Source organism: Onthophagus taurus, unplaced genomic scaffold, assembly GCF_036711975.1.
Source record: "Onthophagus taurus isolate NC unplaced genomic scaffold, IU_Otau_3.0 ScKx7SY_15, whole genome shotgun sequence".
NCBI lineage: Eukaryota > Metazoa > Arthropoda > Insecta > Coleoptera > Scarabaeidae > Onthophagus > Onthophagus taurus.
Window position 1 is genome coordinate 2,501,995 of NW_027248940.1, and position 27,142 is coordinate 2,529,136.

A 27,142-nucleotide genomic window follows, 5' to 3' on the forward strand; every position below is an offset into this window, starting at 1 on the left:
ATTACCAACATAACGGGGTTAAAATCGAAATTGTTTCAAATTTAACACATTTAATAACAAAATAGGTTGTAACTTAAAAATTAAAAGTTATTGATGCGAATGATATTAATAAAAATTGTTCGTAATGCATCGTAAAAGCATAATCCATAAACAATTTCGTTCCAAATATTTCGAAATTTTAATAATAACCCATAAATCATCAAATAGCTAAATTGACGATTTTGGATTACGATTCTTGTTGTAAATTGTAAAGTAGAAGTGGTAGGAAAAAATGTTGTGGATGAAAATTGTTTAAATTAAGATGATAAATTAAGGACATATAACATGAAAATAATTATTACCAACAAAACGGGGTTAAAATCGAAATTGTTTCAAATTTGACACATTTAACAACAAAATAGGTTGTAACTTAAAAATTAAAAGTTATTGATGCAAATGATATTAATAAAAATTGTTCGTAATGCATCATAAAAGCATAATCCATAAACGATTTCGTTCCAAATATTTCGAAATTTTAGTAGTAACCCATAAATCATCAAATAGCTAAATTGACGATTTTGGATAACAATTCTTATTGTAAAATGCAAAGTAGAAGTTGTAAGAAAAAATGTTGTGGATGAAAATTGTTTAAATTAAGATGATAAATTAAGGACTTATAATATGAAAATAATTATTGCCAACATAACGGGGTTTAAATCGAAATTGTTTCAAATTTGACACATTTAATAACAAAATAGGTTGTAAATCAAAAATTAAAAGGTGTAGATGCGAATGATATTAATAAAAATTATTCGTAATGCATCGTAAAAGCATAATCCATAAGCGATTTCGCTCCAAATATTTCGAAATTTTAGTAATAACCTATAAATCATCAAATAGCTAAATTGACGATTTTGGATTACGATTCTTGTTGTAAATTGTAAAGTAGAAGTGGTAGGAAAAAATGTTTTGGATGAAAATTGTTTAAATTAAGATTTAAACATTTCTATTAAGGATTTATAACCTAAAAATAATTATTACCAACTTAACGGGGTTAAAATCGAAATTGCTTCAAATTTGAAACGTTTTATAATAAAATAGGTTGTAACTCAAAAATTAAAAGTTGTAGATGCGAATGGCATTAATAAAAATCATTCGTAATACATCGCAAAGACATAATCCATAAACAATTTTGTTCCAAATATTTCGAAATTTTAGTAATAACCCATAAAATCATCAAATAGCTAAATTGACTATTTTGGATAACGATTCTTATAGTAAATTGCAAAGTAGACGTGGTAGCAAAAAATGTTGTAGATGAAAATTGTTTAAATTAAGATGATAAATCATTTCTATTAAGGATTTATAACTCAAAAATAATTATTACCAACTTAACAGGGTTAAAATCTAAATTGTGTAAAATTTGACACATTTAATAACAAAATAGGTTGTAAATCAAAAATTAAAAGTTGTAGATGCGAATGATATTAACAAAAATTGTTCTTAATGCATCGTAAAAGCATAATCCATAAACGATTTCGTTCCAGATATTGCGAAATTTTAGTAATAACCCATAAACCATCAAATAGCTAAATTGACGATTTTTGATTACGTTTCTTATTGTAAATTGCAAAGTAGAAGTGATAGGAAAAAATGTTGTGTATGAAAATTGTTTAAATTAAGATGATAAATCATTTCTATTAAGAATTTATAACCCAAAAATAATTATTACCAACTTAACGGTGTTAAAATCGAAATCGTTTCTAATTTGACACGTTTTATAACAAAATAGGTTGTAACTCAAAAATTAAAAGTTGTTGATCCGAATGATGTTAACAAAAATTGTTCGTAATGCATCGTAAAAGCATAATCCATAAACGATTTCGTTCCTAATATTTCGAAATTTTAGTAATAACCCATAAACCATCAAATAGATAAATTGACGATTTTGGATAACGATTCTTATTATAAAATGCAAAGTAAAAGTGGCAGAAAAAAATGTTGTGGATGAAAATTGTTTAAATTAAGATGATAAATCATTTCTACTAAAGATTTATAACCCAAAAATAATTATTACCAACATAACGTAGTTAAAATAGAAGGTATCCTCTTTTTAATGCAAGAAGCCGTTTTGAAGAATCACTTTCAGTTCTTGAGAAATAAATTTTTGAAATGGTCGAAAATTTTTTCGAATTTTAAAAATTCATATAAAATCGATTTCTTGGAATATGAGTGTGAAAATTTCTCAAAGTGTTGATAAAAGTGTCTTCTTTCCAATGAACCAACCCGTTTTGAAAGATAGCTTTTAGTGTTTGAGAAAACAATATTTGAAGTTTCGATTGTTGTAATTTTCAGCGATAACTTTCAAAATTCACTATAAAATTAACTTCTTGAAGGATCCTTGTGGAAACATCACCAATTATTAATTAAAGTATCATCTTTTTAATTCAACAAGCCGTTTTGAAAAATCACTTTCAGTTCTTGAGAAATAAATTTTTGAAATGATCAAAAATTTTTTCGAATTTTTGAAATTTTCGCCGATTAAGTTTTAAAAATTCGTATAAAATCCAGTTCTTGGAATATGAGTATGAAAATTTTCCAAAGTGTTAATAAAAGTGTCCTCTTTCCAATGAACCAACCAGTTTTGAAAAATAACTTTTAGTTTTTGAGAAAACAATATTTGCAGTTTTGATAAAATTTTCTATGTTGCAATAATTTTCAAAATTCGCTATAAAATTAATTTCTTGAAGGATCCTTGTGGAAATATGACCAATTATTAATTAAAGTATGCTCTTTTTAATGCAAAAAGCCGTTTTGAAAAATCACTTTCAGTTCTTGAGAAATTTGCAATTTTCGCCGATTAAGTTTTAAAAATTCGTATAAAATCTAGTTCTTGGAATATGAGTTTAAAAATTTCCCAAAGTGTTAATAAAAGTGTTCTCTTTCCAATGAATAAACACAATTTGAAAAATAAGTTTTAGTTTTTAAGAAAAGAATATTTGGAGCTTTGATAAAATTTTCTATGTTGCAATAATTTTCAAAATTCGCTATAAAATTAATTTCTTGAAGGATCCTTGTGGAAATATGACCAATTATTAATTAAAGTATGCTCTTTTTAATGCAAAAAGCCGTTTTGAAAAATCACTTTCAGTTCTTGAGAAATTTGCAATTTTCGCCGATTAAGTTTTAAAAATTCGTATAAAATCTAGTTCTTGGAATATGAGTTTAAAAATTTCCCAAAGTGTTAATAAAAGTGTTCTCTTTCCAATGAATAAACACAATTTGAAAAATAAGTTTTAGTTTTTAAGAAAAGAATATTTGCAGTTTTGATAAAATTTTCTATGTTGCAATAATTTTCAAAATTCGCTATAAAATTAATTTCTTGAAGGATCCTTGTGGAAATATGACCAATTATTAATTAAAGTATGCTCTTTTTAATGCAAAAAGCCGTTTTGAAAAATCACTTTCAGTTCTTGAGAAATTTGCAATTTTCGCCGATTAAGTTTTAAAAATTCGTATAAAATCTAGTTCTTGGAATATGAGTTTAAAAATTTCCCAAAGTGTTAATAAAAGTGTTCTCTTTCCAATGAATAAACACAATTTGAAAAATAAGTTTTAGTTTTTAAGAAAAGAATATTTGGAGCTTTGATAAAATTTTCTATGTTGCAATAATTTTCAAAATTCGCTATAAAATTAATGTATTGAAGGATCCTTTTGGAAACATCACCAATTATTAATTAAAGTATCCTCTTTTTAATACAACAAGCCGTTTTGAAAAATCACTTTCAGTTCTTGAGAAATAAATTTTTGAAATGATCAAAAATTTTTTCGAATTTTGCAATTTTCACCGGTTAAGTTTTAAAAATTCGTATAAAATCCATTTCTTGGAATATGAGTTTGAAAATATCCCAAAGTGTTAATAAAAGTGTCCTCTTTTCAATGAACCAACACGATTTGAAAAATAACTTTTAGTTTTTGAGAAAACAATATTTGAATTTTTGATAAAATTTTAGATGTTGCAATTTTCAAAATTCGCTATAAAATTAATTTCCTGAAGGATCCTTGTAGAAATATCACCAATCATCTTTTTAATGCAAAAAGCCGTTTTGAAAAATCACTTATACTTCTTGAGAAATACATTTTTGAAATAATTGACAAGTTTTTCGAATTTTGCAATTTTCATTGGAAGTATTTCGAATTTTTTGCTATAATTGACGTTTTTGACGCTTTTAAGATATATTTTTTTTCTTAATTACAGCTATAAAAATGAATGTCTTTTCCAGGTAAAATAATTTGTAGAAATGAGACCAATTAAAAACCGGATGCTCGAGTAACCGGACGCGGGGGAGCCTTTTTTTGTGTCGTAGTGTTTTCTGCGGTCGAAGTAAAACTTCCGGGTTAGAGAAACTTCTCGAGTACCCCTCTTCGGTCCGGTTTTCGGTGTTCTCCGGCTTAGAGCTCAGTGGCGGCGGATGCAAATCGCCCCCCGGTTTAGCTGGTGGCGGATGAGAGAGGGGGAACCGTGGAAAAGGGGTGGGATGGGGAACCTCCTCCGGAATAGCAGTTCAATTCTGCTAATTGCTCGGCTACAGCCCGCGGGCCGAAGATGGGGGGAAACGCCACCAGTTTCGGGATCGATGTTATACAACCGCAGACCGCAATCTCGAAGGGAAACGAAAGGGGATGTCACTGCGTTACAAAACAAAAAAACAACGAGAAAAAAAATGAATCAACAAATGACGAACGGCAAACCGGTTTTTGCACACGGCATTGTCGCGTTAGTCATAAATCACTGTTGGTGGGGGGTGTGGTGGGGGATGGGGTGGGGGGTTCAATCAATCATACCAAAAACTGTGTAACGGGGGTGGTTTTGGACGTTTTAAGGGTGGTTTCGTGGATAAAGGATTTTGGTTGAACGCAACAATTTGTACGAAACGCGATGGTCGTAAATCTCTCAAAAATTTTAAAAGAGACTTTAGGCAGAATGCTAATTTGTGGGGATCATTTCTCCACCCTCCCCAGGGACGGGGGGTGCGGAGGGATCTCATCTCGTTCCCTAAGCCATCCGAAATTGTAATTGCTCCCCGCTAATTTACATATAAATTGTAAACAGAGGCGGCCGCGCGCGGATCCGAGATAGCAGCGGCATAATTTTGTGCGCCCCCCTCAAACACCAGTGGCGGCGCGTTACCGGGTCAGAGGTCAGCGATTCCATAGCGGGAAGGGGTGAAAGGTTAACCCAAATTTATCATCCATCTGCACTCATACACTATGTATGGGGGTTATTTCATAGATGTCAAAATGCATTTTTATCCATTATGGAGAAAAAAATCGATCGTTCTCACCCTACACAACATCAAAACGAGACCCCAATCAAAATCTGATCTTTATCGCGCAACGCCTCAAAGCGAGACCGATTATCCACGACAAACAGCAATTAGGAGCTGTGGGCCCCTTTCTATCCTATCTTGATCTCCCGCCTCATCGTGTCCCTAAGAACACTTTCAGGTTTATACACCCCCTAAATAATACACTTTGAATTTTTTTGTTAACTACTAAGACTTTGATGGGAAATATCTCTCGAACGAAGGGAGATAACAAAAAATTTTATTCTTATTAATCGATTTAGAAATGATTTTTCCACTTAATGAAATCACTTAAACTATTATAAAGGTATTAAAATTCAATTTTTAAAAAATTAACTTTCCTCTTTCACCTCTAAGTTCGTTGGGGTTATCTTTATATAAACTTTAAAATCATTTTCTGATAGAAAATTTAATTTAAAATCGAAAATAAAGAATGAGTTTTTATCGTATTTATCGCAGTTTTTGAGATATCTCCTTTTAAATCTACCAATTTGGCTATTTTAGTAAAAATTAATGCTTTTATGGGGAATATCTCAAAAACGAAGAGAGATATCAAAAAATTTTATTCTTATTAATCGATTTAAAAACTGTTTTTCGACTTAACAAAATCATCGGATTTATTATTTCGGCGATTATTATTGAGCAAGATACGTAAAAACATAAAAATCCGATTTTTTTTAATAAATTTTTTTCATTTGTCTCTAAATTCGTTGTGGTTATTTTCGCACAATCTTTAAAATCATTTTCTGGTTGAAAATTAAATTTAAAATCGAAAATAAAGAATGAGCTTTTATCGTATTTATCGTAGTTTTTGAGATATCTCATTTTAAACTCATCAATTTAACTTTTTTAGTAGAAATTATAAAATTAACACTTTTATTGCGAATAACTCAAAAACGAAAGGAGATATCAAGAAATTTTACTCTTATTAATCGATTTAGAAACTGTTTTTCGACCTAATAAAATCATCGAATTTATTATTTCAACGATTATTATTAAACAAGATACGTATAAACATAAAAATTCGATTTTTTTAAATTAATTTTTTTCCTTTATCTCTAAATTCGTTGTGGTTATTTTCACACAATCTTTAAAATAATTTTCTGGTAGAAAATTAAATTTAAAATCGAAAATAAAGAATGGGTTTTTATCGTATTTATCGTAGTTTTTGAGATATCTCCTTTTAAACTCATCAATTTAACTTTTTTAGTAAAAATTATAAAATTAACACTTTTATTGCGAATAACTCAAAAACGAAAGGAGGTATCAAAAAATTTTAATCTTATTAATCGATTTAAAAACTGTTTTTCGACCTAATAAAATCATCGGATTTATTATATCGGCAAATATTATTAAGCAAGATACGTAAAAACATAAAAATTCGATATTTTTTCCTTTGTCTCTAAATTCGTTGTGGTTATTTTCACACAATCTTTAAAATAATTTTCTGGTAGAAAATTAAATTTAAAATCGAAAATAAAGAATGAGTTTTTATCGTATTTATCGTAGTTTTTGAGATATCTCCTTTTAAACTCATCAATTTAACTTTTTTAGTAAAAATTATAAAATTAACACTTTTATTGCGAATAACTCAAAAACGAAAGGAGGTATCAAAAAATTTTAATCTTATTAATCGATTTAAAAACTGTTTTTCGACCTAATAAAATCATCGGATTTATTATATCGGCAAATATTATTAAGCAAGATACGTAAAAACATAAAAATTCGATATTTTTTCCTTTGTCTCTAAATTCGTTGTGGTTATTTTCACACAATCTTTAAAATAATTTTCTGGTAGAAAATTAAATTTAAAATCGAAAATAAAGAATGAGTTTTTATCGTATTTATCGTAGTTTTTGAGATATCTCCTTTTAAACTCATCAATTTAACTTTTTTAGTAAAAATTATAAAATTAACACTTTTATTGCGAATAACTCAAAAACGAAAGGAGGTATCAAAAAATTTTAATCTTATTAATCGATTTAAAAACTGTTTTTCGACCTAATAAAATCATCGGATTTATTATATCGGCAAATATTATTAAGCAAGATACGTAAAAACATAAAAATTCGATATTTTTTCCTTTGTCTCTAAATTCGTTGTGGTTATTTTCACACAATCTTTAAAATAATTTTCTGGTAGAAAATTAAATTTAAAATCGAAAATAAAGAATGAGTTTTTATCGTATTTATCGTAGTTTTTGAGATATCTCCTTTTAAACTCATCAATTTAACTTTTTTAGTAAAAATTATAAAATTAACACTTTTATTGCGAATAACTCAAAAACGAAAGGAGGTATCAAAAAATTTTAATCTTATTAATCGATTTAAAAACTGTTTTTCGACCTAATAAAATCATCGGATTTATTATATCGGCAAATATTATTAAGCAAGATACGTAAAAACATAAAAATTCGATATTTTTTCCTTTGTCTCTAAATTCGTTGTGGTTATTTTCACACAATCTTTAAAATAATTTTCTGGTAGAAAATTAAATTTAAAATCGAAAATAAAGAATGAGTTTTTATCGTATTTATCGTAGTTTTTGAGATATCTCCTTTTAAACTCATCAATTTAACTTTTTTAGTAAAAATTATAAAATTAACACTTTTATTGCGAATAACTCAAAAACGAAAGGAGGTATCAAAAAATTTTAATCTTATTAATCGATTTAAAAACTGTTTTTCGACCTAATAAAATCATCGGATTTATTATATCGGCAAATATTATTAAGCAAGATACGTAAAAACATAAAAATTCGATATTTTTTCCTTTGTCTCTAAATTCGTTGTGGTTATTTTCACACAATCTTTAAAATAATTTTCTGGTAGAAAATTAAATTTAAAATCGAAAATAAAGAATGAGTTTTTATCGTATTTATCGTAGTTTTTGAGATATCTCCTTTTAAACTGATCAATTTAACTTTTTTAGTAGAAATTATAAAATTAACACTTTTATTGCGAATAACTTAAAAACGAAAGGAAATATCAAAAAATTTTACTCTTATTAATCGATTTAAAAACTGTTTTTCGACTTAATGAAATCATCGGATTTATTGTTTCGGCGATTATTATTAAACAAGATACGTATAAACATAAAAATTCGATTTTTTTAAATTAATTTTTTTCCTTTGTCTCTAAATTCGTTGTGGTTATTTTCACACAATCTTTAAAATCATTTTCTGGTCGAAAGTTAAATTTAAAATCGAAAATAAAGAATGAGTTTTTATCGTATTTATCGTAGTTTTTGAGATATCTCCTTTTAAACTCATCAATTTAACTTTTTTTGTAGAAATTATAAAATTAACACTTTTATTGCGAATAACTCAAAAACGAAAGGAGATATCAAAAAATTCTATTCTTATTAATCGATTTAAAAACTGTTTTTCGACTTAATGAAATCATCGGATTTATTATTTCGGCGATTATTATTAAACAAGATACGTATAAACATAAAAATTCGATTTTTTTTAATTAATTTTTTTCCTTTGTCTCTAAATTCGTGGTGGTTATTTTCACACAATCTTTAAAATCATTTTCTGGTTGAAAATTAAATTTAAAATCGAAAATAAAGAATGAGTTTTTATCGTATTTATCGTAGTTTTTGAGATATCTCCTTTTAAACTCATCAATTTAACTTTTTTAGTAGAAATCATAAGATTAACACTTTTATTGCGAATAACTCAAAAACGTAAGGAGATATCAAAAAATTTTATTCTTATTAATCGATTTAAAAACTGTTTTTCGACTTAATAAAATCATCGGATTTATTATATCGGCGAATATTATTAAGCAAGATACGTAAAAACATAAAAATTCGATATTTTTTCCTTTGTCTCTAAATTCGTTGTGGTTATTTTCACACAATCTTTAAAATCATTTTCTGGCAAAAAATTAAATTTAAAAATTGATTCTTATCTCGAGAACGAAGCGAAAAATCAAAAAAATGTATTCTTCAATTTCGATTTAGAATCGATTTTGTTACTCGATTCCGTCATCCGTTTTGTTACAACCCCAAATTTATTCTTTTTAAATTTATATGTTGCAGGGAACTTTGTGATAGTGTGGCGGAAAGGGGCATCTCTTTTAAGCGCTGGCCAGCAGATGATTTCGCGCGACACCCGCTTCTCTTTAACCGGCTACAACTTGCAAATTAGGGAGATAAAACACCTGGACCAGGGCGACTATACGTGTCAAATAGGCGACGGCTCTTCCGGGGATTTAATCCACACCATTGAAATACTCAGTAAGTGCGATATCCCAGTCTTCTTTTGTGCCTATTTCACACACATTTCATTGCCGTAATAATATATTACGTGATATCGATGTCAGTTTTACCTCTATTTAGTAAAACGTAATACATGCAGATTGGCTATATCTATCCGTCTTTGTCTTTGCGGTCTTCGTCGTTGGAACCGTCGTAACCGTCGTAACCGTCGTCATCGCATCGTACCATACTCGGACGATTTCAATTTATGCAAATTGCGTATTTTGCATTTTAAAGTGGCAATCAACCGTTAACGGCCCCTCTAAATATTCATGGTTTTCACCACCCACCGCAGTGCCTTTTTTGTTTGTACATTTACTCCAAATTTTATTTTTTAGTGCCACCCAGCGTCCAAATCATCCCCCAAACAGGTCAAGTTACCACGAGAAAAGGCGGCCCGGTTAGTTTTGAGTGCCGCGCTTCGGGCAATCCAACCCCCGTGGTGCAATGGTCCAAAAAGGAGGGGTTGTTACCATCGGGGATGCAAGTTCAAACCGGGTATTTGCTGTCTCTCGTCGATGTCCAACGCCAACACGCCGGAACTTACCAGTGCATTGCTTCGAATGGAATCGGACAACCCGCAACGGGGGATGTTAAGTTACACGTTTTATGTAAGTGTTTTAATTTTAATCTTTGTAATAATTACAATATAACCTTATTTGTGTTTAGACCCACCTGAAGTGACAGTTTTGAGATCGTGGGTTAATTCTGGGGAAGGTTTAGAGGCGAAATTAGATTGCTTAGTTCACGCGGATCCCCCAGCTGAGGTGAGTTAACCTTCTTTATTTTAGACAGGAATAAAAAATAAAATGGCAATACCGTTGTGTCTTAAATAAAATAAAAAAGATTGTATTGTGTTCAAATATAAGTAACTAAAAAACGTTACAATTAATATAATAAATCGGAAAGTACAAGAATTGAAACATGAATTAGTAACAATACTAATTGATGTAACAATATTGCAAATTCGACTCTGAGAAGCTCTGGAAAAAGAAGGGAATGATCCAGAAACGTTCGTGTTTTCCGGTGATTGTGATATTAGTTTCGCAACAAATTCAAGAAAATGTCAGCAACTTGGAACATACACTACAAAAGAAACTGCAAGAAAATTCTAGAGAGTTGGCACAAAAGCTTCAATAAAATTCCAGCAAATTGGATCGGAAACTTCTAAAGAATTCTGAAAGATTAAAACAAGAAATTACTTGATCAAAAATTATCAGAAGTAGACAACAAATTAGAACTGTTCCAGAAACAGATAATAATAATAATTAAGTTTATTGCTACCAAATCAGCAATACATTCCACAAACAATTAAATTTTTAGCAATACTACAATTACATATATCACATTACAATACAATACATTTTATTTCCTATCCTACCCCTCCCTATCTCCTCCCCGCATCTCCCTACGCTGCCTTGTCGCCACCACCTCCCTCATCCATTCTCTTCCCTCTGCCCCCTCCCCCAGCACCTGCTTCCAGCCGATCACCTCCTCTCTTAGCTCGTCACACTCCCTCAGTAGGTGCTCCAACGACTCCCACTCCCCCCCACATAGCCTACAACCCCTCTCCTCATCTCTCATCCAATACCTATTCGCTCTCTCCTCATTGCCGCATCTGAATCTTGCCACCATCCTCTTCCCCTCCTCATCCCCCTCCACCGACAGGTACTTCGGCAATCCCTCCGTTATTATTTCCTCGTACTTAGGGTTGTACCTGCTCTCCCTTATCTGCCCCCTTCTTTCTTGCCTCTGTACATCTCTATCCCTGCTCTCCAGCTCTCTCCACATCTCAATCCCTTCCCTCCTTCTATCATCTACCGCTTTCACTGAGTACCCCACCCTTCTGAAATATTCCTCCCTCCCTCGTTGCCCGTAACCCCCTTTCCCTGCCTTAATCTCTTTCCAGCACTCCCCCAAAATTTTACATTGAGACCTCCCTTCAACCCTCTCCTCAAAACGTACCGCCCTTTTACCCGCCTCCACTCTTAACTTATCAACCTTCACCTCTTCTCTGACTATGTACTCCGGCGTCTCTTTTGCCAACCCCAAAACCCATCTCCAATACCTGGCCTGTACGCCTTCCAACAGCCCTTGCTCTTTCCACCCAAAGCTCCGCCCCGTACATCATAACACTTCTAATCAAGCACTCGAATATCATCTTCCTTTTTTCCATATCCCTTCCAAATAATCTCTCTCCCCACCCCCAGACCTGCCCCATCACCTTATTCGCCTTCTTTGCCATTGCCCTCACATGCGCGCCTTCCTTGTTGTCCTCTCTAAATCTGTACCCCAAATATGTGTACTCCCTCACCTCCTCTATCTCCTTCCCTTCCCACCTCCAGTCTTCGCTCTTCCTTCTACCCCCTTTACAGAACTTCATAACCTTTGTCTTTCCTACATTCACCTCCAGAGCCTTCCCCCTAAAATAACTCTCCAAACTCCGCATCATCGCCTTCATCTCCTTCGCCTCTCTCGCCACTACCACCAAATCGTCCGCGTAAGCCAGTGAATGCACCTTCCTCTTCCCTACAACCACACCTCCCATCTGCCCACCGGTCAATCTGTCTTCCATGTCTGCGGTATACAAGGCAAACAGAGCGGGACTGAGTGGACATCCCTGCCTCAAACCCCTCGTTGTCCAGAACCTATCCGTTAACTCGTCCCCCACCTTTACCCTAGCTATCGTCTCTGCGTATATCTCCCTCACTCTGTTTATTGTCCCACCAGTAATCCCTCTCCTCCTCATCTCCTCCCATAACTTCCCTCTATTCACCTTATCAAACGCTGCCTTTAGATCTATGAATAGGGCGTAAAGCTTCCCTCCCTTCCCTTCCAGCTCTTTATCCACCAAGTGCTTCAATATGTACACGTTATCTATCGCGCCCCTTCCCTTTCTAAATCCTGCCTGTCCGTCCGGTAAGATCTTTTACTCTTCCATCTCTTCCTCCAACCTCTGCAGCAGCACCTTCGCATATATCTTGTACGCCGAGTCCATTAAGCTAATTCCCCTATAACTTTCCACTACTCCCTTCACTCCCTTCTTGTACAAGGGGCTTATTATCGCCGTCCTCCATCCAATCGGAAACCCTTCCCCTTCCCAAACTTTGTTCAGCGCTTCCAACAACTTTCCCCTCACTTCTCCCGTTGCCTCCAGCCATGCCTCATTCTGGACACCGTCCTCCCCTGGAGCCTTCCCCCTCTTAGTCCCCCCAACGCCGCCTCCATTTGTTCCCCGGCCATCTCCTCTCCTCTCCGTCCCCCTGTATCTACCTCCTCTACCCGCCTCTCCTCTTCCCCCTCCACCAGACCCTTGAAGTAATCTCTCCACTCCGTAATTTGTATTTCACTGGTTATTTCCTCTCGTACTTTCCTTATTTTGTTTATATATTTCCAAACTTCACCCTCTTGTCTCACCCCTTTGATCTCTTCCGCCTCCCTATCCCTCAATTCTTTCTTTTTTCTTTTGCATATCTCTTTATATCCCCTCAATGCTTCCCTATATTCTTCCGCCCCCACCAACCCTCTCCGCCACTGTCTCAACTTCCTTCTCGCCTCTCTCTTCGCCCCCATGCACTCACCATCCCACCATTCGTTCATGCCTAGCTTTGCACTGCCCCCTCGTACGTACTCTTTCTTCAATATCGCTTCCCCCACCACCCGCACCAGCTCGTCCACCCCCCTAGACATCTCCACTCTCCGTCGCCACCCCTCTAACTTTTCCCTAAAGTGTTCTATCCCTCTTTCCGACCAGTCAGCCCTTATACTTTTTCTTTCCCGATTCAAACTCCCTCTCCCCCACGCGCCCCTTAGTACCAATTCCAGCGGTTGGTGATCCGATTCTACTGATTCTCCCACCCTGAAGCTTTCCACCCTATCCCACATCTCTTGGTCCACCACCACGTAATCAATTACCGACGCCCCCCTTGCCCCTGTATATGTGTACTCCCCTTCTTCTCCCTCCTCCTTATTGCCGTTCAGTATCTCCCATCCGTTCTTCTCCACCCACTGCAGCAATTCTCTTCCTTCCCCATTCTGCACCTTATCCTTCGACCCTCGACTCCTCTCCTCTCCCCATGTCCCCAGCCTTCCTCCCCCTTCCCCCACTCTCGCGTTGAAGTCTCCTCCCATTATTATATACCCCTCCTTCCCTTCAGATAGATGGGATGGAAAAGGAAATGGTAACACTGGAAGCGACACTACTCTTCTCACATAAATAAAATTTTTGTTGCTGCTTTACTTTTTTTCACCTTTGGAACTAACTGTAGCCATCCTTCATTCATTAGGTTCTTGTTTGTTGTTAACGTAGATAACATTCCTGATAATTCTTGTTTTACTAATCTTGAATCTTTACTTTGTTCGATAATTCCTTGTATTTCTTGATATCTTTCATTCAAATTGTTTACTTCAATGCCAATAGGTTGTGTAACTCGTGTTGTATGATTAAGTTCCATCTTCCCACTTTATTTACTGCTTTTCCCAAGTAGAGTGGAAAAAGTGGATCTTCTAATTTTGTCATAATTACTTTTCCAATTGCGATGCAATAAAGGATTTGTTTTAGATATCTTTTATAGTACGTTTGAACTCCTCTTTTCGTTACTACTTCCACTGTATCGTTATCGTTAACTTTTATTATTTTATATGGTCCGAAGAAAGGTTTGGCAATCTTACTACTCTTTCTAATGTTTCTAACGTAAACCATTTCTCCGATCTTCCATTCCGTTTCTTTAGTCCTTTCTGATTGTTTTTGCTGGGTCTTTCGCTTTTTTTCCTCATCTTTATCTCTTATTCGTTGATATAAGATTTTCAAACGATCTTTGTGCTTCTGGATGATATTTTGGTAAGTAGTTTCGTCATAAAACATGTCCATAGGATCTCTTGCTTTCGTATGTCCTAATAATGCTTTCATTGGTGTTAAACCTGTTGGTGTGGATATGGTGTTGTTATATGCTATTATAGCACTACTTATTTGCTCTTTCATAGTAGCAGTATTATCATCTTCTAAACATCTTAGATGCTCCACCAATGTTGAGTGAAATCGCTCTACATTACCTTGTTATTCGGGATTCTTCGCTGTTGTTACATGCAAATTTATTTTATGAATTTTTGCGAGTTCCTTCACAAGTTCGTTGTCGAATCCCATAGTATCCAAAATACGTTAGCAGGGCATCCACGATTTCTGTCGGATTTTTACTTTTTATTGGTTATCGCTTGACCTAGTCGTGAGAATGAATCGACAGTGGTTAGATACTTTCCTTGATTAGTTTTTCTATTGGTGCTTCCGGTGTGTACGTTATCGGCAATGGTGGTACTTCAGGACCTCTGTTATATTTACTTCTGTTACATACTTCGCAATTCTTTATGAATTTGGTAATTGTGCTTCTCATTTTCTGCCACCAATAGTTCTTTTGCAGATGTTGTAACGTTTCTTCAATTCCTCGATGACTTAGTACGCCGTCTAGAATAGCTAATTAATAAAAGGAAAAAAGAAATTAATAACCGTTGCAATAAGTACGGTGACAAGGTGTCCAAACCATAAAGCGGATCGATAATAAGGGGCAGACATCAACCTGTATCCAACATGCCCTGAAAGAAATCGTACATGTCGCATCTTTACAACATCGAGTTAACAGCGCTGTTTTGGACGGCATGGTTAATGGAAAGCATTACCGGCTCCTATTGGATATAGGTGCGGCGAAGACCATCGTAAAACCAAGTATCATACAGAAGTCAGCAAAGGTTAGGAGACTCCATACTGCAACAGGATAACCTTCATCCACGGTGAAGTGGACATTAACATCGTTATCGGTAGTACATTAATAAAACAATCAGCACTGATAGCAGACATCGAAGACGAAATAATACTTAGAATGGACGTCATGAATTCTGAAAACATGCGTGAGATGAGGTAGTCCTGCAAAAGAAAGGAGTTGAAACTATTCGTGTGATTTTAGCCACAGATACCTTCTTACCAAAACGAAGCGAAGTAATTCTGGATGGCAGTTTGGACGGCACGCCTAGTGAATGAAGAATCAGGATGTTCGAGCCTAGACCAAATGAGACCCTGATACGTACTGCACAGACGGTTCCTGTTATTCTTGTGTTGGGATATTGCACATCTATCTCCTCCTTTGTTTCGAACATCGATGCGCTCAAAGAATCTACCCCGAAATATCCAGCGAAGCTACTCGATTTGGTATCGGTCGCATCCGTTGGAAAGAAGATGCAAGATTGAGCAGCCTGATTGAAAAATATCATTACATCTTTAACATGGGAAAGAAGGGTGTTGTCCAGCATAAAATCGACACTGCAACATCACAGCCGATTCGTCAGAGAGCAAGAAGATTGCCGTTTGCAAAGAAAGAAGAAGCCTATAGAATTGTTCAGAATATGAGAAAAAAAGGAATAATTGAACCATCCAGCAGCCCATGGGTGTCACTTGTAATTTTAGTTAAAAAGAAAGATGGCTAGACGCGATTCTGTGTGGATTATCGGACCTCTTCCAAGAATTGATGACACGTTAGATACTTTGGCCGGATCGAAAATCTTTTCGACATTGGATCTGAAGAGTGATTACTGGCAGGTGGAAATGGCACCAGAAGATCGAGAGAAAACCGCTTTTACTGTGGGAACTGGACTGTAGCAATTCAATGTGATGCCGTTTGGACTTTGCAATGCTCCAGCTACATTTGAGCGATTGATGGAAACTGTTCTGAGGGGTTTGTCCTGGAAGACTTGTTTAGTATACCTCGACGACATTATTGTTCTCGGAAAATCCGTCGAGGATCATTTTAAGAATCTAGAGGAAGTATTCTAGCGTTTACGAAGGGCAGAGTTGAAGCTGAATCCAAAGAAGTGTCACCTCTTTCAAAAGGAATTCCAGTACCTGGGGCATATTATCTCTAGTCAAGGAGTCGCGGTGGATAAAGATAAAGTGAACACCGTCCAAGAATGGCCAGTACCCAGCAACAAGCAGGAGTTACGAAGTTTTCTCAGCCTATGTACCTACTACAGGAGATATGTACTAGGTTTTGCCAACATCGCCAAGCTTCTGACGAAACTGACAGAAGCAGATTGCCGGTATCAGTGGGGTAAAGACTGCCAAGAAGCATTCGAACACCATAAAGGTACACTAACCATCGCCCCAATATTGAGCTACCCATTGCCAGATGGGAAGTTTATACTAAACACGGATGCGGTCTTGTCCCAGATCCAAGATGGTCAAAAAAACGTGATAGGATACTTCAGCAAGACTCTATCGAAACCTGAACGCAACTATTGTGTAATACGGAGAGAACTCTTGGCGGTTATAATCCGGTTATATTAACCAGCCTAAGGAGTTACCAAAGGCTAGGATACAGCTCAGAGGTGTGTCTCTGACGCCAGCCGTAGTAGGTCATTCTTCCCCGAACACTCTTAATCTGAGGTCCTTGAGGGCAGAACAGTCACATAAGATGTGATAAACCGTCTCGTCGTCTTGTTCACAAGCACGACACAGAGGGTTGTCAACACACTTTATATTATAAAAGTGTTTATTTACCTTACAGTGACTTCTAACAAGTCCCGTAATAACCCATAAGGCGCTCTTACCCAACTTTACAAATTTCTGTGCTGCGTCAGCTGAAGGATAAAATAATAACTGCTTAGCTAACTGGCATCCTTTAAGTCTATCCCATCGGTCAAGGAACTTTTTGCGGCTTAGGTTTTTGATTAACTCAATAGAAAATTAACTATAGAAGGGACAACTGTCGGCAAAGGGGAACAGGGCAGCCTTTTTTGCCAGCCTATCGGCGTGCTTATTCCCCGAGTGCACTGCAGTGTGACACTGTTTAGTGTTGCCGCCTCTTCAAGCGCCAAATGATAATCCATAACAGATTATCTACTGTCGGCAAAGATTTTAAAGGTCTTACCTCTGTAATTGCAGATGACAATGTAGTCAGCAGCAAATTTTATAGCGACTAATTCCACCTGCTTGACGGTTATGCCTTCTCCAAGTGATATGAAGAGATGGAGCTGTAAGTCGTTAGAAAATACTCCCGCTCCTGCACCAGTCCGTCCGCACGAACCATCAGTGTAGATTTTAAGGGTGTTATTTTCATTTACTCCTGTGGAACAACAATGGGTGAAGTATTTCCTTGAAAATGTGAATTTAACCGGTATATAGTCCGTGCAGCATTCCAATAGAGGTGTTCCTCCAAAGTGCTGCAATTCCTTCGGTTTCCTCTCCCTTGATAAGTCCTACTTTCCGTAGTCGCAACGTAGTAATCAGCGCCACCTCCTGAATATATAAATGTAGAGGTAGCAAGTTTAACATATTTTCCATGGCAGCAGTGGGGGTCGTCCTCACGGCACCTATAACATACATACACGCAAGTCTCTGTATTCTATTTAGTGCGGTAATGGCGGTAACCTGTAAAGTTTTAGACCACCATACTACTGCACCATAAGTGAGCATAGGTCGTATCACAGCCGTGTAGATCCAGAGGGCAGATTTGGGTGACAAACCCCATGTCTACCATTTCTCGACTATATGTATTGTATTGTGTCAAATAACACCCCCACATGTTTTCCCCTGGCAAGGATGGTTAGATCATCGACATATCCAACGGTAACGAATTTACCCTCTTTGGGGCGTTTAATAAGGCTGTCTGGAACGAGGTTCCATAGAAGTGGTGAAAGAACATCTCCTTGAGGACATCCTCGCGTTACAGCCTTTTTAAGGGTGGCGTTGTCAGCCCTTAGCTTAACGATTCTTTTTCTTAGGGAGCTATCTATCCATCCACAGAGGGTAGGAGGAACGTTATGCTCAGCCAAAGCCTCGTTAATACCAACGAAGGTCCTCCCAACAAAACTGGTCACACTGTGAAGAGCTGTCAGTGTGGACTTGCCTTGGGTATACGCATGTTGGTTAGAATCTAAGGGTCTATGAACAAGACGAGGAAAGGCTGATTGGTCTAAAAGACATCGGAAGGAAGTAGTTTTGCTTACCCGGTTTAGGTATGAAGTTCACCAAAACCTCACGCCAACAACTGGCAATGTAGCGAAACGCCAGGCATTCCTCAAAGATGTTCCTTAGGTGAGGTATCAATTCTTCCAATCCCCACTGCAGCAGGGCGGGTACGATACCATCAGCTCCAGTAGCTTTGAAAGTTGACAAGCTGTTTATTGCCCACCTCATTTTATCATGCGTGCAAATCTTCTCAACTAACAGCCAGTCTTCTGCAGTCGGTGTGTGGTTGGTGTCTCCATGAGCTACTATAGAATCTACCGAACCTGAAAAATGCACAATCATTAGAAGGTGTAAGCTTTGTAGAAGGTTATCAGTATAGCAACCGTCATCCTTCAATAAACCTATTCGCCCGACGAACACTTTTTTTAAACTCTGATAGTTTGCCTTTATAGCAGTTCCATTCAAAATCTAATCTCGAGCTTTTGTCTTTATTACTCCCTCTTAAGGTCGCTGAGCTCAGTGCACCATCACAGATTCTGCACGTCCTGAATCAGCTTCCGGACGGAGTGGACAAGCCTTTTTATACACAATTGTCAGGGAATCTGTCAAGACCAATGATTGTTCCTCAACATCCCTACTCAAATTGGGCAGGATTAACCTTATATCGCTGAAACACCCTGATAATACCGACTTGAACTTGTTCACGTCAGTGTTCCTGGGGTTTTGCTTCAGGTTTTTCCCGATCTTTTTTATACTTAGATCAAAAGTGATTCACCTGTGGTCTGACATTGAAACCAAGTCAGAGACTTACTCCTGCTGTTGTCCTCGGTACAGCCCCAGAATACGGAGTGCGCATTGGAATCGCAGCCTATAACGAGATTCCAGTTACCTGATCTAACGTCCTCTGCCAGACTCACCAACTCCTCAGAAGAGGAGCCAACGTGATATCCGTATCGCTACGATTGACGGTACAACGAACTCTAACAGTCGTTATGTCCCCTCCTGTATGCTGTGGCAGCAAACAGGTCTGGACGTGTCTAGGCACGTAAATGGCTGTTCTTATTTTATCACTACCAAGGCAGCTGAAAATAGAGTCTTTAAGTCCACTGAATCCTCGACCCTCGGATTTGAAAATCCAAGATTCTTGGATCAGTGCTATCGCGTTAGTCATCATATCTAGGTGACGACAGAGGGTGGCAGTTGCAGCCCTGCTGTGATGAACCACCCTCAATTTCACCTTTGCAAAGATCCATTACTTTGGTGGAATGGTAACTGTAGCCGAAGCTATTTTGCGAGGATGTATTCGTCCAGCACCTCTGACGAAGCTGGGGTCTTCGGGTCGGCATCTAGGTTGACGAGAGTCGCCTCGTCTACCTCTTCGGGTGGAAGCACCTCTGTTTCCATCCCCTCTGTCAGCTCCTCCTCCACAGTCACAATGTTGTCCTTCTCAGGATCCTTCAATCTGCTCACGCGGGCCCCTACCGTATTGAAGAGGAAGCAGATTTTCTCCCCATTCTGTTTCATTAGCACCGAAGACCACGAGGCGGCCTTGAGCCTCCCTCCTGTCCTCGTACCGGAAGAAGCACCAATTAGCTATGTCCAGATGTCGATTCTGTCCCGCTAAAATGCGAAGTACGTTCTCCTTCTCGGATGTAACTGCTTCGCAGTGCGGGATCCAAATTTGGATCCTTCATAAAGAGGGTAGATCAGCCTCCCTAACCACGCTAAGTGTTATGCAATCTATAGGCGCAAGCAACGGTACTGTCGCCTTCAGCCACGCCAACGAAGCATCATCATTGCAGGCGATTTTTAAAATCTGTCTTACATCCTGCCTCTTCCTCTTTGATTCCCTCAAAGAGGATTCTTTGGAAGTGGCGAATCTCTGCCGCTTGGGTTGCTCCTTAGCCTATCCCTGGGTGCGAGCGTCAACCTTCCCGCTATGTTACGATTGGTGAGCCTTGCTCCCCGTCGGTGGCTTGTACAGGGCCCGACTGGACCCTGTAGCGGAGTTTCGGGCAGAAGCTATTTTTCGCCTTCCTTCTCCTTTTGGCTTGTGTTGTTGTTTGACACCCTATGCTTGTGTCGCCGATGGTGGACTTCAGTGAAGCCCTGCCCATCAGACGATCCTGCCCATCAGAAGGCAGGACCGGAGACCAACTTGGGGTGAGATTACTAAATACTCACCGGCTGTGAAGACATACTGGGCGCAATGGAATTCTTTCGTCCTGAACGACGACTTGAAGATGCAGATGGTGGCGACGTGAGGTATCAGATTGTTATTTGTCGTTGCAGAATTCCGGAAGTTCTAACTGAAATTCATAATGGAGTCACCGGAGGTCACCTGGGCATAACTAAGACTCTTAACAAGTTAAGAGAGAGGTTTTATTGGGCGAATTGCAAGGATGACGTTAAAGATTGGTGCAGGAAGTGTGTGGCAAGATTATGCGGCCAAAAGAAAATGGGCACAAAAAAGCACCAATGTGACAATATACGGAGGCAATAAATACTTCAAATGCAAATGGATGCAAGCTTATGCCTTTCCAAACCAGGAGGCCGCAATGATAGCGGATGCCTTCGTTGAGGACTGGATCTGCAGATTCGGTGTACCTCTGGAGTTACACTCCGACCAAGGTCGAAATTTCGAGTCGGCGCTCTTTCAAAATGTCTGTAGGATGTATGTAGTTTCACGTGGGTGTCAGTTACTTCACAGCACTTAGGCCCCAGCGGCCCTTTGTACATCCCCACAATTTACTGTTCATTCAAGGTTCAGAAAACCAGCCTAATCTTTTCATGAACGTTAATATACAACAGAAAGTATGTTCCTTATATTCGAAATTTGGAGCCATGGTACTCCGAAAATGGATTTCCTTAAGTACGCGAGGTAGGGACAGTCACAAACAATATGATTTACCGTCTCGTCTTCCATTTCACACCATCTACAGAGAGGTGTATTCGCCAGCTTCATGTAAAACATGTGCTTACGTAACCTGCAGTGTCCGGTCAGGAAATGGGTGAGAAGCCTCAAGTCACTTTTTGATTTTCCCACAAACTGAGTAGATGTCTTCCGGTCAGGGTAGAGCAGAGTTTTCTTAGCGTATCCTTTAGAGTATCCCATCTGTCGCAAAAAGCTCGGTAGGAGATGGAATTTATCAGTTTTAATGCTGTATTAACAGCTAGTGCTACAAACGGTTCAGGGGAGATCGGTGACTTGTTAGGTGCCCGTTTCGCCAGCATAGCCTGTCTGCTATCAGTACAGATTACAACGTTTCTGCCAACTTTTTTGGAGTCGATAATCGCATCGGCTGCTATGTTTATAGCAGTTAATTCGGCTTGAGCAGTCGTGCAATACTATAGCTGAAGATGGTGCCAGAAAATTCCCGCTCCGGAACCTCCAGTCTTCTTTGATCCATCAGAGTAGATGGTCAGCGTTTTGCCCGAGCTTGAGTTGCTCTGGGGTATCGTTTCACTGCCAAAGTGTGGATTGCCTAAGGAAATAGGTGTAATGTAGTCTGTGCGAGCTTTAAGGAGGGGTTGTTTACTAACAGCCTCACTCCAGAGCTTGCTCCGTACTATTCCCATTTTAACAACCTGCTTTTCATTTACTGATCACAGTCGAAGTAATGCCACCACGGCCACCTCCTTGATAAAAATATCTATGGGCAGCACGTTCAGCATAGTCTCCATTGCAATCGTAGGTGTAGATCTCATAGCGCCTGCAATTGATGCAGCAATATGGGTGTTTTAGTGCTGAGCACCAAACTATTGCTCCCTGAGCTACCATGGGTCTTATCACAGAACTGTAGATCCACATTATAACTTTCGGATTAAATTTTTCGGCACTGGGTCAGTACAATCGTTGCTTTTTTGGTTTTGCAACTAATGTGTGATGTCCAAGTTAGTTTTTTGTCCAAGATAACACCCAGATATTTCAGCTCTGGAGCAAAGGTTAATGGATTATTGCAGAAATACCCAATTTCTGCAATAATCCATTAAGTGTCCCAGTTTCTTCTATTTAGTGAAGAGAACAGTCTCTGTCTTTTTAGGATTGACAGAAAGGGTATGTTCTTCATACCATCGTTCAACAAGTTTAAGTGCCTGCACGAATAAGATCAACAACTATTAAGCACCAGAGAAGCGGTGAGAGTACCCCACCTTCTGAGCAACCCTTAACCACAGCTCTCTGTACTATGTGTCTTTTCGCCTTAGCCTGAACAACTTTGCTTGCTAGCATTGTTTTTATCAAGCCCGCGATGACTAATCGGCACTTTTCGAGATTCCAGGCTAATGCTACTAAAGGTGGTTCTGTCAAACGCTCCCTCTATGTCAAAGAAAGTTCCCAGAATGGACTCTTTCGAATCAAGTGCTTGTTCGATGCGCCCCACTACCATGTGTAGGGCGCTATCCACAGATTTACCTATGATATAAGCATGTTGGTACAAAGGAAACGCTTTAAGTACATTCTCTCTAATGTATTGGTAACATAGTCTTTCAAGCATCTTTAAAAGAAATAATGAGAGACTAATTGGTCGAAAGGCTTTAGGATCCGCTGGGTCCTTTTTTCCATTCTTTGGTAAAAAGGTTACTGTAACCTTCCTCCAGCTGATGGGAACGTAATTAAAGGCTAAGCAGGCTTTAAAAACTCTCATCAAGTGTATTTTCATATCCTCTAGACTCCATTGAAGAAGAGCAGGAAATGTACCGTCGGGTTCGGGTGTTTTGAAGGGTTCAAAACTGCCGACGGCCCACTCTACCAACTCATTCCGTACAACCCGGTTAGCTATCTGCCAGTCATGGGTGCTAGGAGAGTTGTTAAATTTGGTGTAGAAGCATTGAAAAATCTTGCAAAGAACCTGGAAAATGAACATCCATTAATAAATGCAACGATTCTTCTGGATCCTTGGCAAAACTGCAATCAGACTTTTTTAGAATGTCATAACTGTGTTTTGGCCGCGAGATAGTATTTTGTTTAAGCGTGACGCCTCAGCACCTGTTCACAAAAACCTCTCCAGGCTTGTCGTTTCTTTTGTCGTACTAAACGTTTGAATTCTGACTGGTGTGTTTTGAACAAGGTCCAGTCAGAATTCAGTCTAGTTTATTTTGCTTTATTAAAAGCTTTTCTGCAAGTGACCCTCAGTGAATGTAGATCAGGAGTCCACCAAGGTGTGATCCTTCCTGTCTCCTCCACAATTCTCTCAGGACATGCACTGTGGAAGGCCCGAGTTAGTGTGTCATTGGGGGGGGCGAATGGCCCCGTGGTAAGCTCTCGGGCTACCACGCCGGCGTCCTGGGTTCGATTCCCAGTGAATACACGCCGAGTCGCCTCCCCGTCCTTCGGAGGGGACGTTAAGCCGTCGGTCCCGGCAACCAGTCTGACATCTCTGGTTGTCGTCAGATACATGTGTAGTTGGAGGTTGTGAACGTAAAAACGGGTTGAAAGCGCGTCTGCGCTCTTTGAGCGGTACTCAGCCATGCACCCAAGTTTCTGGGCGTTGGAGTACCAGCCCGGCTTGGGGGTCGTCTTCAAATTGCTGGGCGTTGGAGTACCAGCCCGGCTGAAGGCGAGGCGAGAAGCGGTATCAGCCTGATCGGATGCCATCTTCGAACATCTTTCACTCCTCCAAATAGACCTACACATGGCCGAAGTAAACCGTGAGGATGTACAAAGGGACCGTGGGGGCCTAAGTGCTTTGGTTATACCACCTGTGGTTTAACCAACCTCACATGAAACTACATACTACATAGTGTGTCATTGAGTAATACTCCAAGTCATCGGTATTTCCAGGAAGGGCATCTGGAAAATCTCGCAATTGCTCATTTAGACAGCTTGCAAAAATGCTCAAGTCAGTCCGCTTTGGATCCCGGACCCTCTTTCTCAAGAGCATAATTGGTCCTAAATCAAAAGTGATCTATGGTCAGACATAGACGCCTCCTGGCAGACACACCAGTTGCTAATCTTTTGTCAAATCAATAATCGTCTGACACCCAGCATTGACGAACGTGAGTTCACAGCCTTGGTTGATTATTTCCAAGTCATTACTCGTAATAAATTCAAGCAAGGTCTTACCTCTAAAGTTTCCTTCGTCACATCCCCAGGCAAGAGATTGAGCGTTGGAGTCGCAGCCTACAATGAGTAGCCATTTATTTACCTTACTGACGTTGACTAATGTTGTCAAGGCTGCAGTAGGAGCCATCTCTTCTATAGGCAGGTAGACAGATGATAGAGGAGATACGCGGAGATATGTCTAGGAACGTAATGTCTGTAGGATTCTAAACATCAAAAAGACAAGAACGACAGCACTCCACCCACAGTCTGACGGAATGGTAGAGCGGATGAACAGGACCATTAATCGACATCTAGCCAAGGTCGTGCTACGAAGGCATTACATTTAGAGTTGGTGACTGATTTGATATCTGGCACATTTCTGAATGCATTTAAAAGATTTCTGGGTAGACGAGGTTTGTGTCGATGCTTATATTCCGATAATGCTACTAATTTTAAAGTGGCTAAGAATTTAATGTATGCTAATTTATAAGATTTAGCTAAGGATCCTGATATTTCAAATTATTTTCGTGACATAGGGATCATTTGGCACTTCATTCAAGCAAGAAGCCCTCACTTTGGTGATATTTGGGAAGCTGCCGTTAAATTGATGATGAGATCAATCGTAAACTCAAGACCTTTACTTCCTTTATCCTCTGACCCTCAAGATTTGGAATTATTGACTCCAGGACATTTTTTGATTGACACGGCTTTATTGGCAGTTCCTGAAGTAGATGTTTCAAAAATTCCTTCTAACGTATTAACAAATTACAAACAACTCCAAAAATTACACCAATCATTTTGGAAAAGGTGGAGTATTTGCATACTCTGCAACAAACGACGAAGTGGAGATTCGACCGAGAAGATCTTGTCAAGGTTGGAAGTATGGTTCTGCTCAAAGATGACAACCTCCCTCCAATGCAGTGGAGAACAGGAAGAATAGAAGAACTCCATCCTGGTCTAGACGGAAAGGTTCGTGTGATGAAGATCCATACTTTAGGTGGATCTGTGTCTAGAAGTGTACTGACTTGTGACTGACATCAGTGGACCTTTTGTAAAAAAGATTGTATTGTGTTCAGATATAAATAAATATAAATAATTAAAAAACGTTACATTATTAAAAAATGATCTTATTAAAGGTGAGTTGGTACCAAGACTCCTTCATTTTGCAACCAACAGACAGAAGAACGATGTCGCAAAACGGCCCAACTCATTCCCTTCTAATCAAGAACATCCAACTCTCCGATTTCGGCAATTACAGCTGCTTAGTTGCAAATTCAATCGGGAGGGAAAAGAAATACATCGAATTGAGCGGGAAACCCGGCCCCCCTCAAATAACAAGCCCAGGGTACTCAAATCCATTCGAATACAACCTCACGTGGAGTGTCCAAAGCGTTTTCCCCATATTGGAGGTTCGAATATTGTATAGAAGAATCCTTGTAAGTTTCTAATCCACATAATTATTTGTTGTAATTAATTTTTTGCTCCAGATAAACTCCTCGTATCACCACCCAGGGCAATGGCACGATTTGTTGGTGAAACCGCGCCAAATCTACCACATTTCAACGAGCGAAAGGCACCAATCCTATTCGATAAAAAGTTTATCCCCGGATTCGGTTTACGAATGTTTGGTCCAAGCGAAAAATCAACACGGTTTCGGGGAGCTCTCCGATTTACACCAATGGTTTTCATCGCAAAAAGGGCGCCCCTTGGTTCACTTGACGTCAAAACAAAGTTGGATTCATGATGGGAAAAGAGCCCGATTCGATTGCCTTATATTGATAGTGGTGTGGAATTATTACTTCTAAATCGATCGGTTCAAATTGTTTAATTTTTAAGGTTTATTGTAAAGATTAATAAAAAAATAACGAGCTTTCATTATTTATTAATTTAATCCTAAAAATGTGGGTTAATAAAAAAATTTTTGATATAAATTGGGTTTTATTGAGATTTAAACGATTTTATCTCCCGAACGAAAAGAGATTTTTAAATTTTTTTAGATTCAGTGAAAAGAGAGCACTTTAATCTATTTAGTGCCGAAATTTTATTGCGGTATCTTAAGAATTAGATTTATTATGATTTTTTTTAATTTATCGAAGAAAATTTTTTTCTAAATATCATAAATTCTCTATTTATGTCTCAAATTAAAGCTGAAGATGTCTTCTTTCGAAACTAGTATAGAGTTTAAAAATTTTATATAAAAAAGTTTTGAGAAAAAAATTAATTACTTTTATTAGATAACTTAATTCAATTAAAAATGAGTTAATTTTCAAAAAATCATAACTTCTTTATTTATGGAAGTGAAGAAGCGATTTATGTCTCAAATTAAAGCTGAAGATGTCTTCTTTCGAAACTAGTGCAGAGTTTAAAATTTTTATATAAAAAAGTTTTGAGAAAAAAATTAATTACTTTTATTGTATAACTTAATTCGATTAAAAATGAGTTAATTTTCAATAAATCATAACTTCTTTATTTATGGAAGTGAAGAAGCGATTTATGTCTCAAACTAAAGCTGAAGATGTCTTCTTTCGAAAGTAGTATA

The 27,142-nt window shown here is 37.8% G+C and overlaps 1 protein-coding gene across 1 annotated transcript in view; it reads left to right on the plus strand.

The window, feature by feature from the left end:
* LOC111422384 (lachesin-like) overlaps positions 1-26,534 on the plus strand; it is a 105,981-nt gene extending 79,447 nt beyond the window's left edge. Inside the window, exons 3-7 of the mRNA XM_071200892.1 lie at positions 9,392-9,589; positions 9,949-10,221; positions 10,280-10,377; positions 25,740-26,039; positions 26,091-26,534. Coding sequence (XP_071056993.1) covers positions 9,392-9,589; positions 9,949-10,221; positions 10,280-10,377; positions 25,740-26,039; positions 26,091-26,408 — 1,187 coding nt within the window. The 3' untranslated portion in view covers positions 26,409-26,534. The remainder of the gene's footprint in view (positions 1-9,391; positions 9,590-9,948; positions 10,222-10,279; positions 10,378-25,739; positions 26,040-26,090) is intronic.
* Positions 26,535-27,142: the final 608 nt, after the last annotated feature.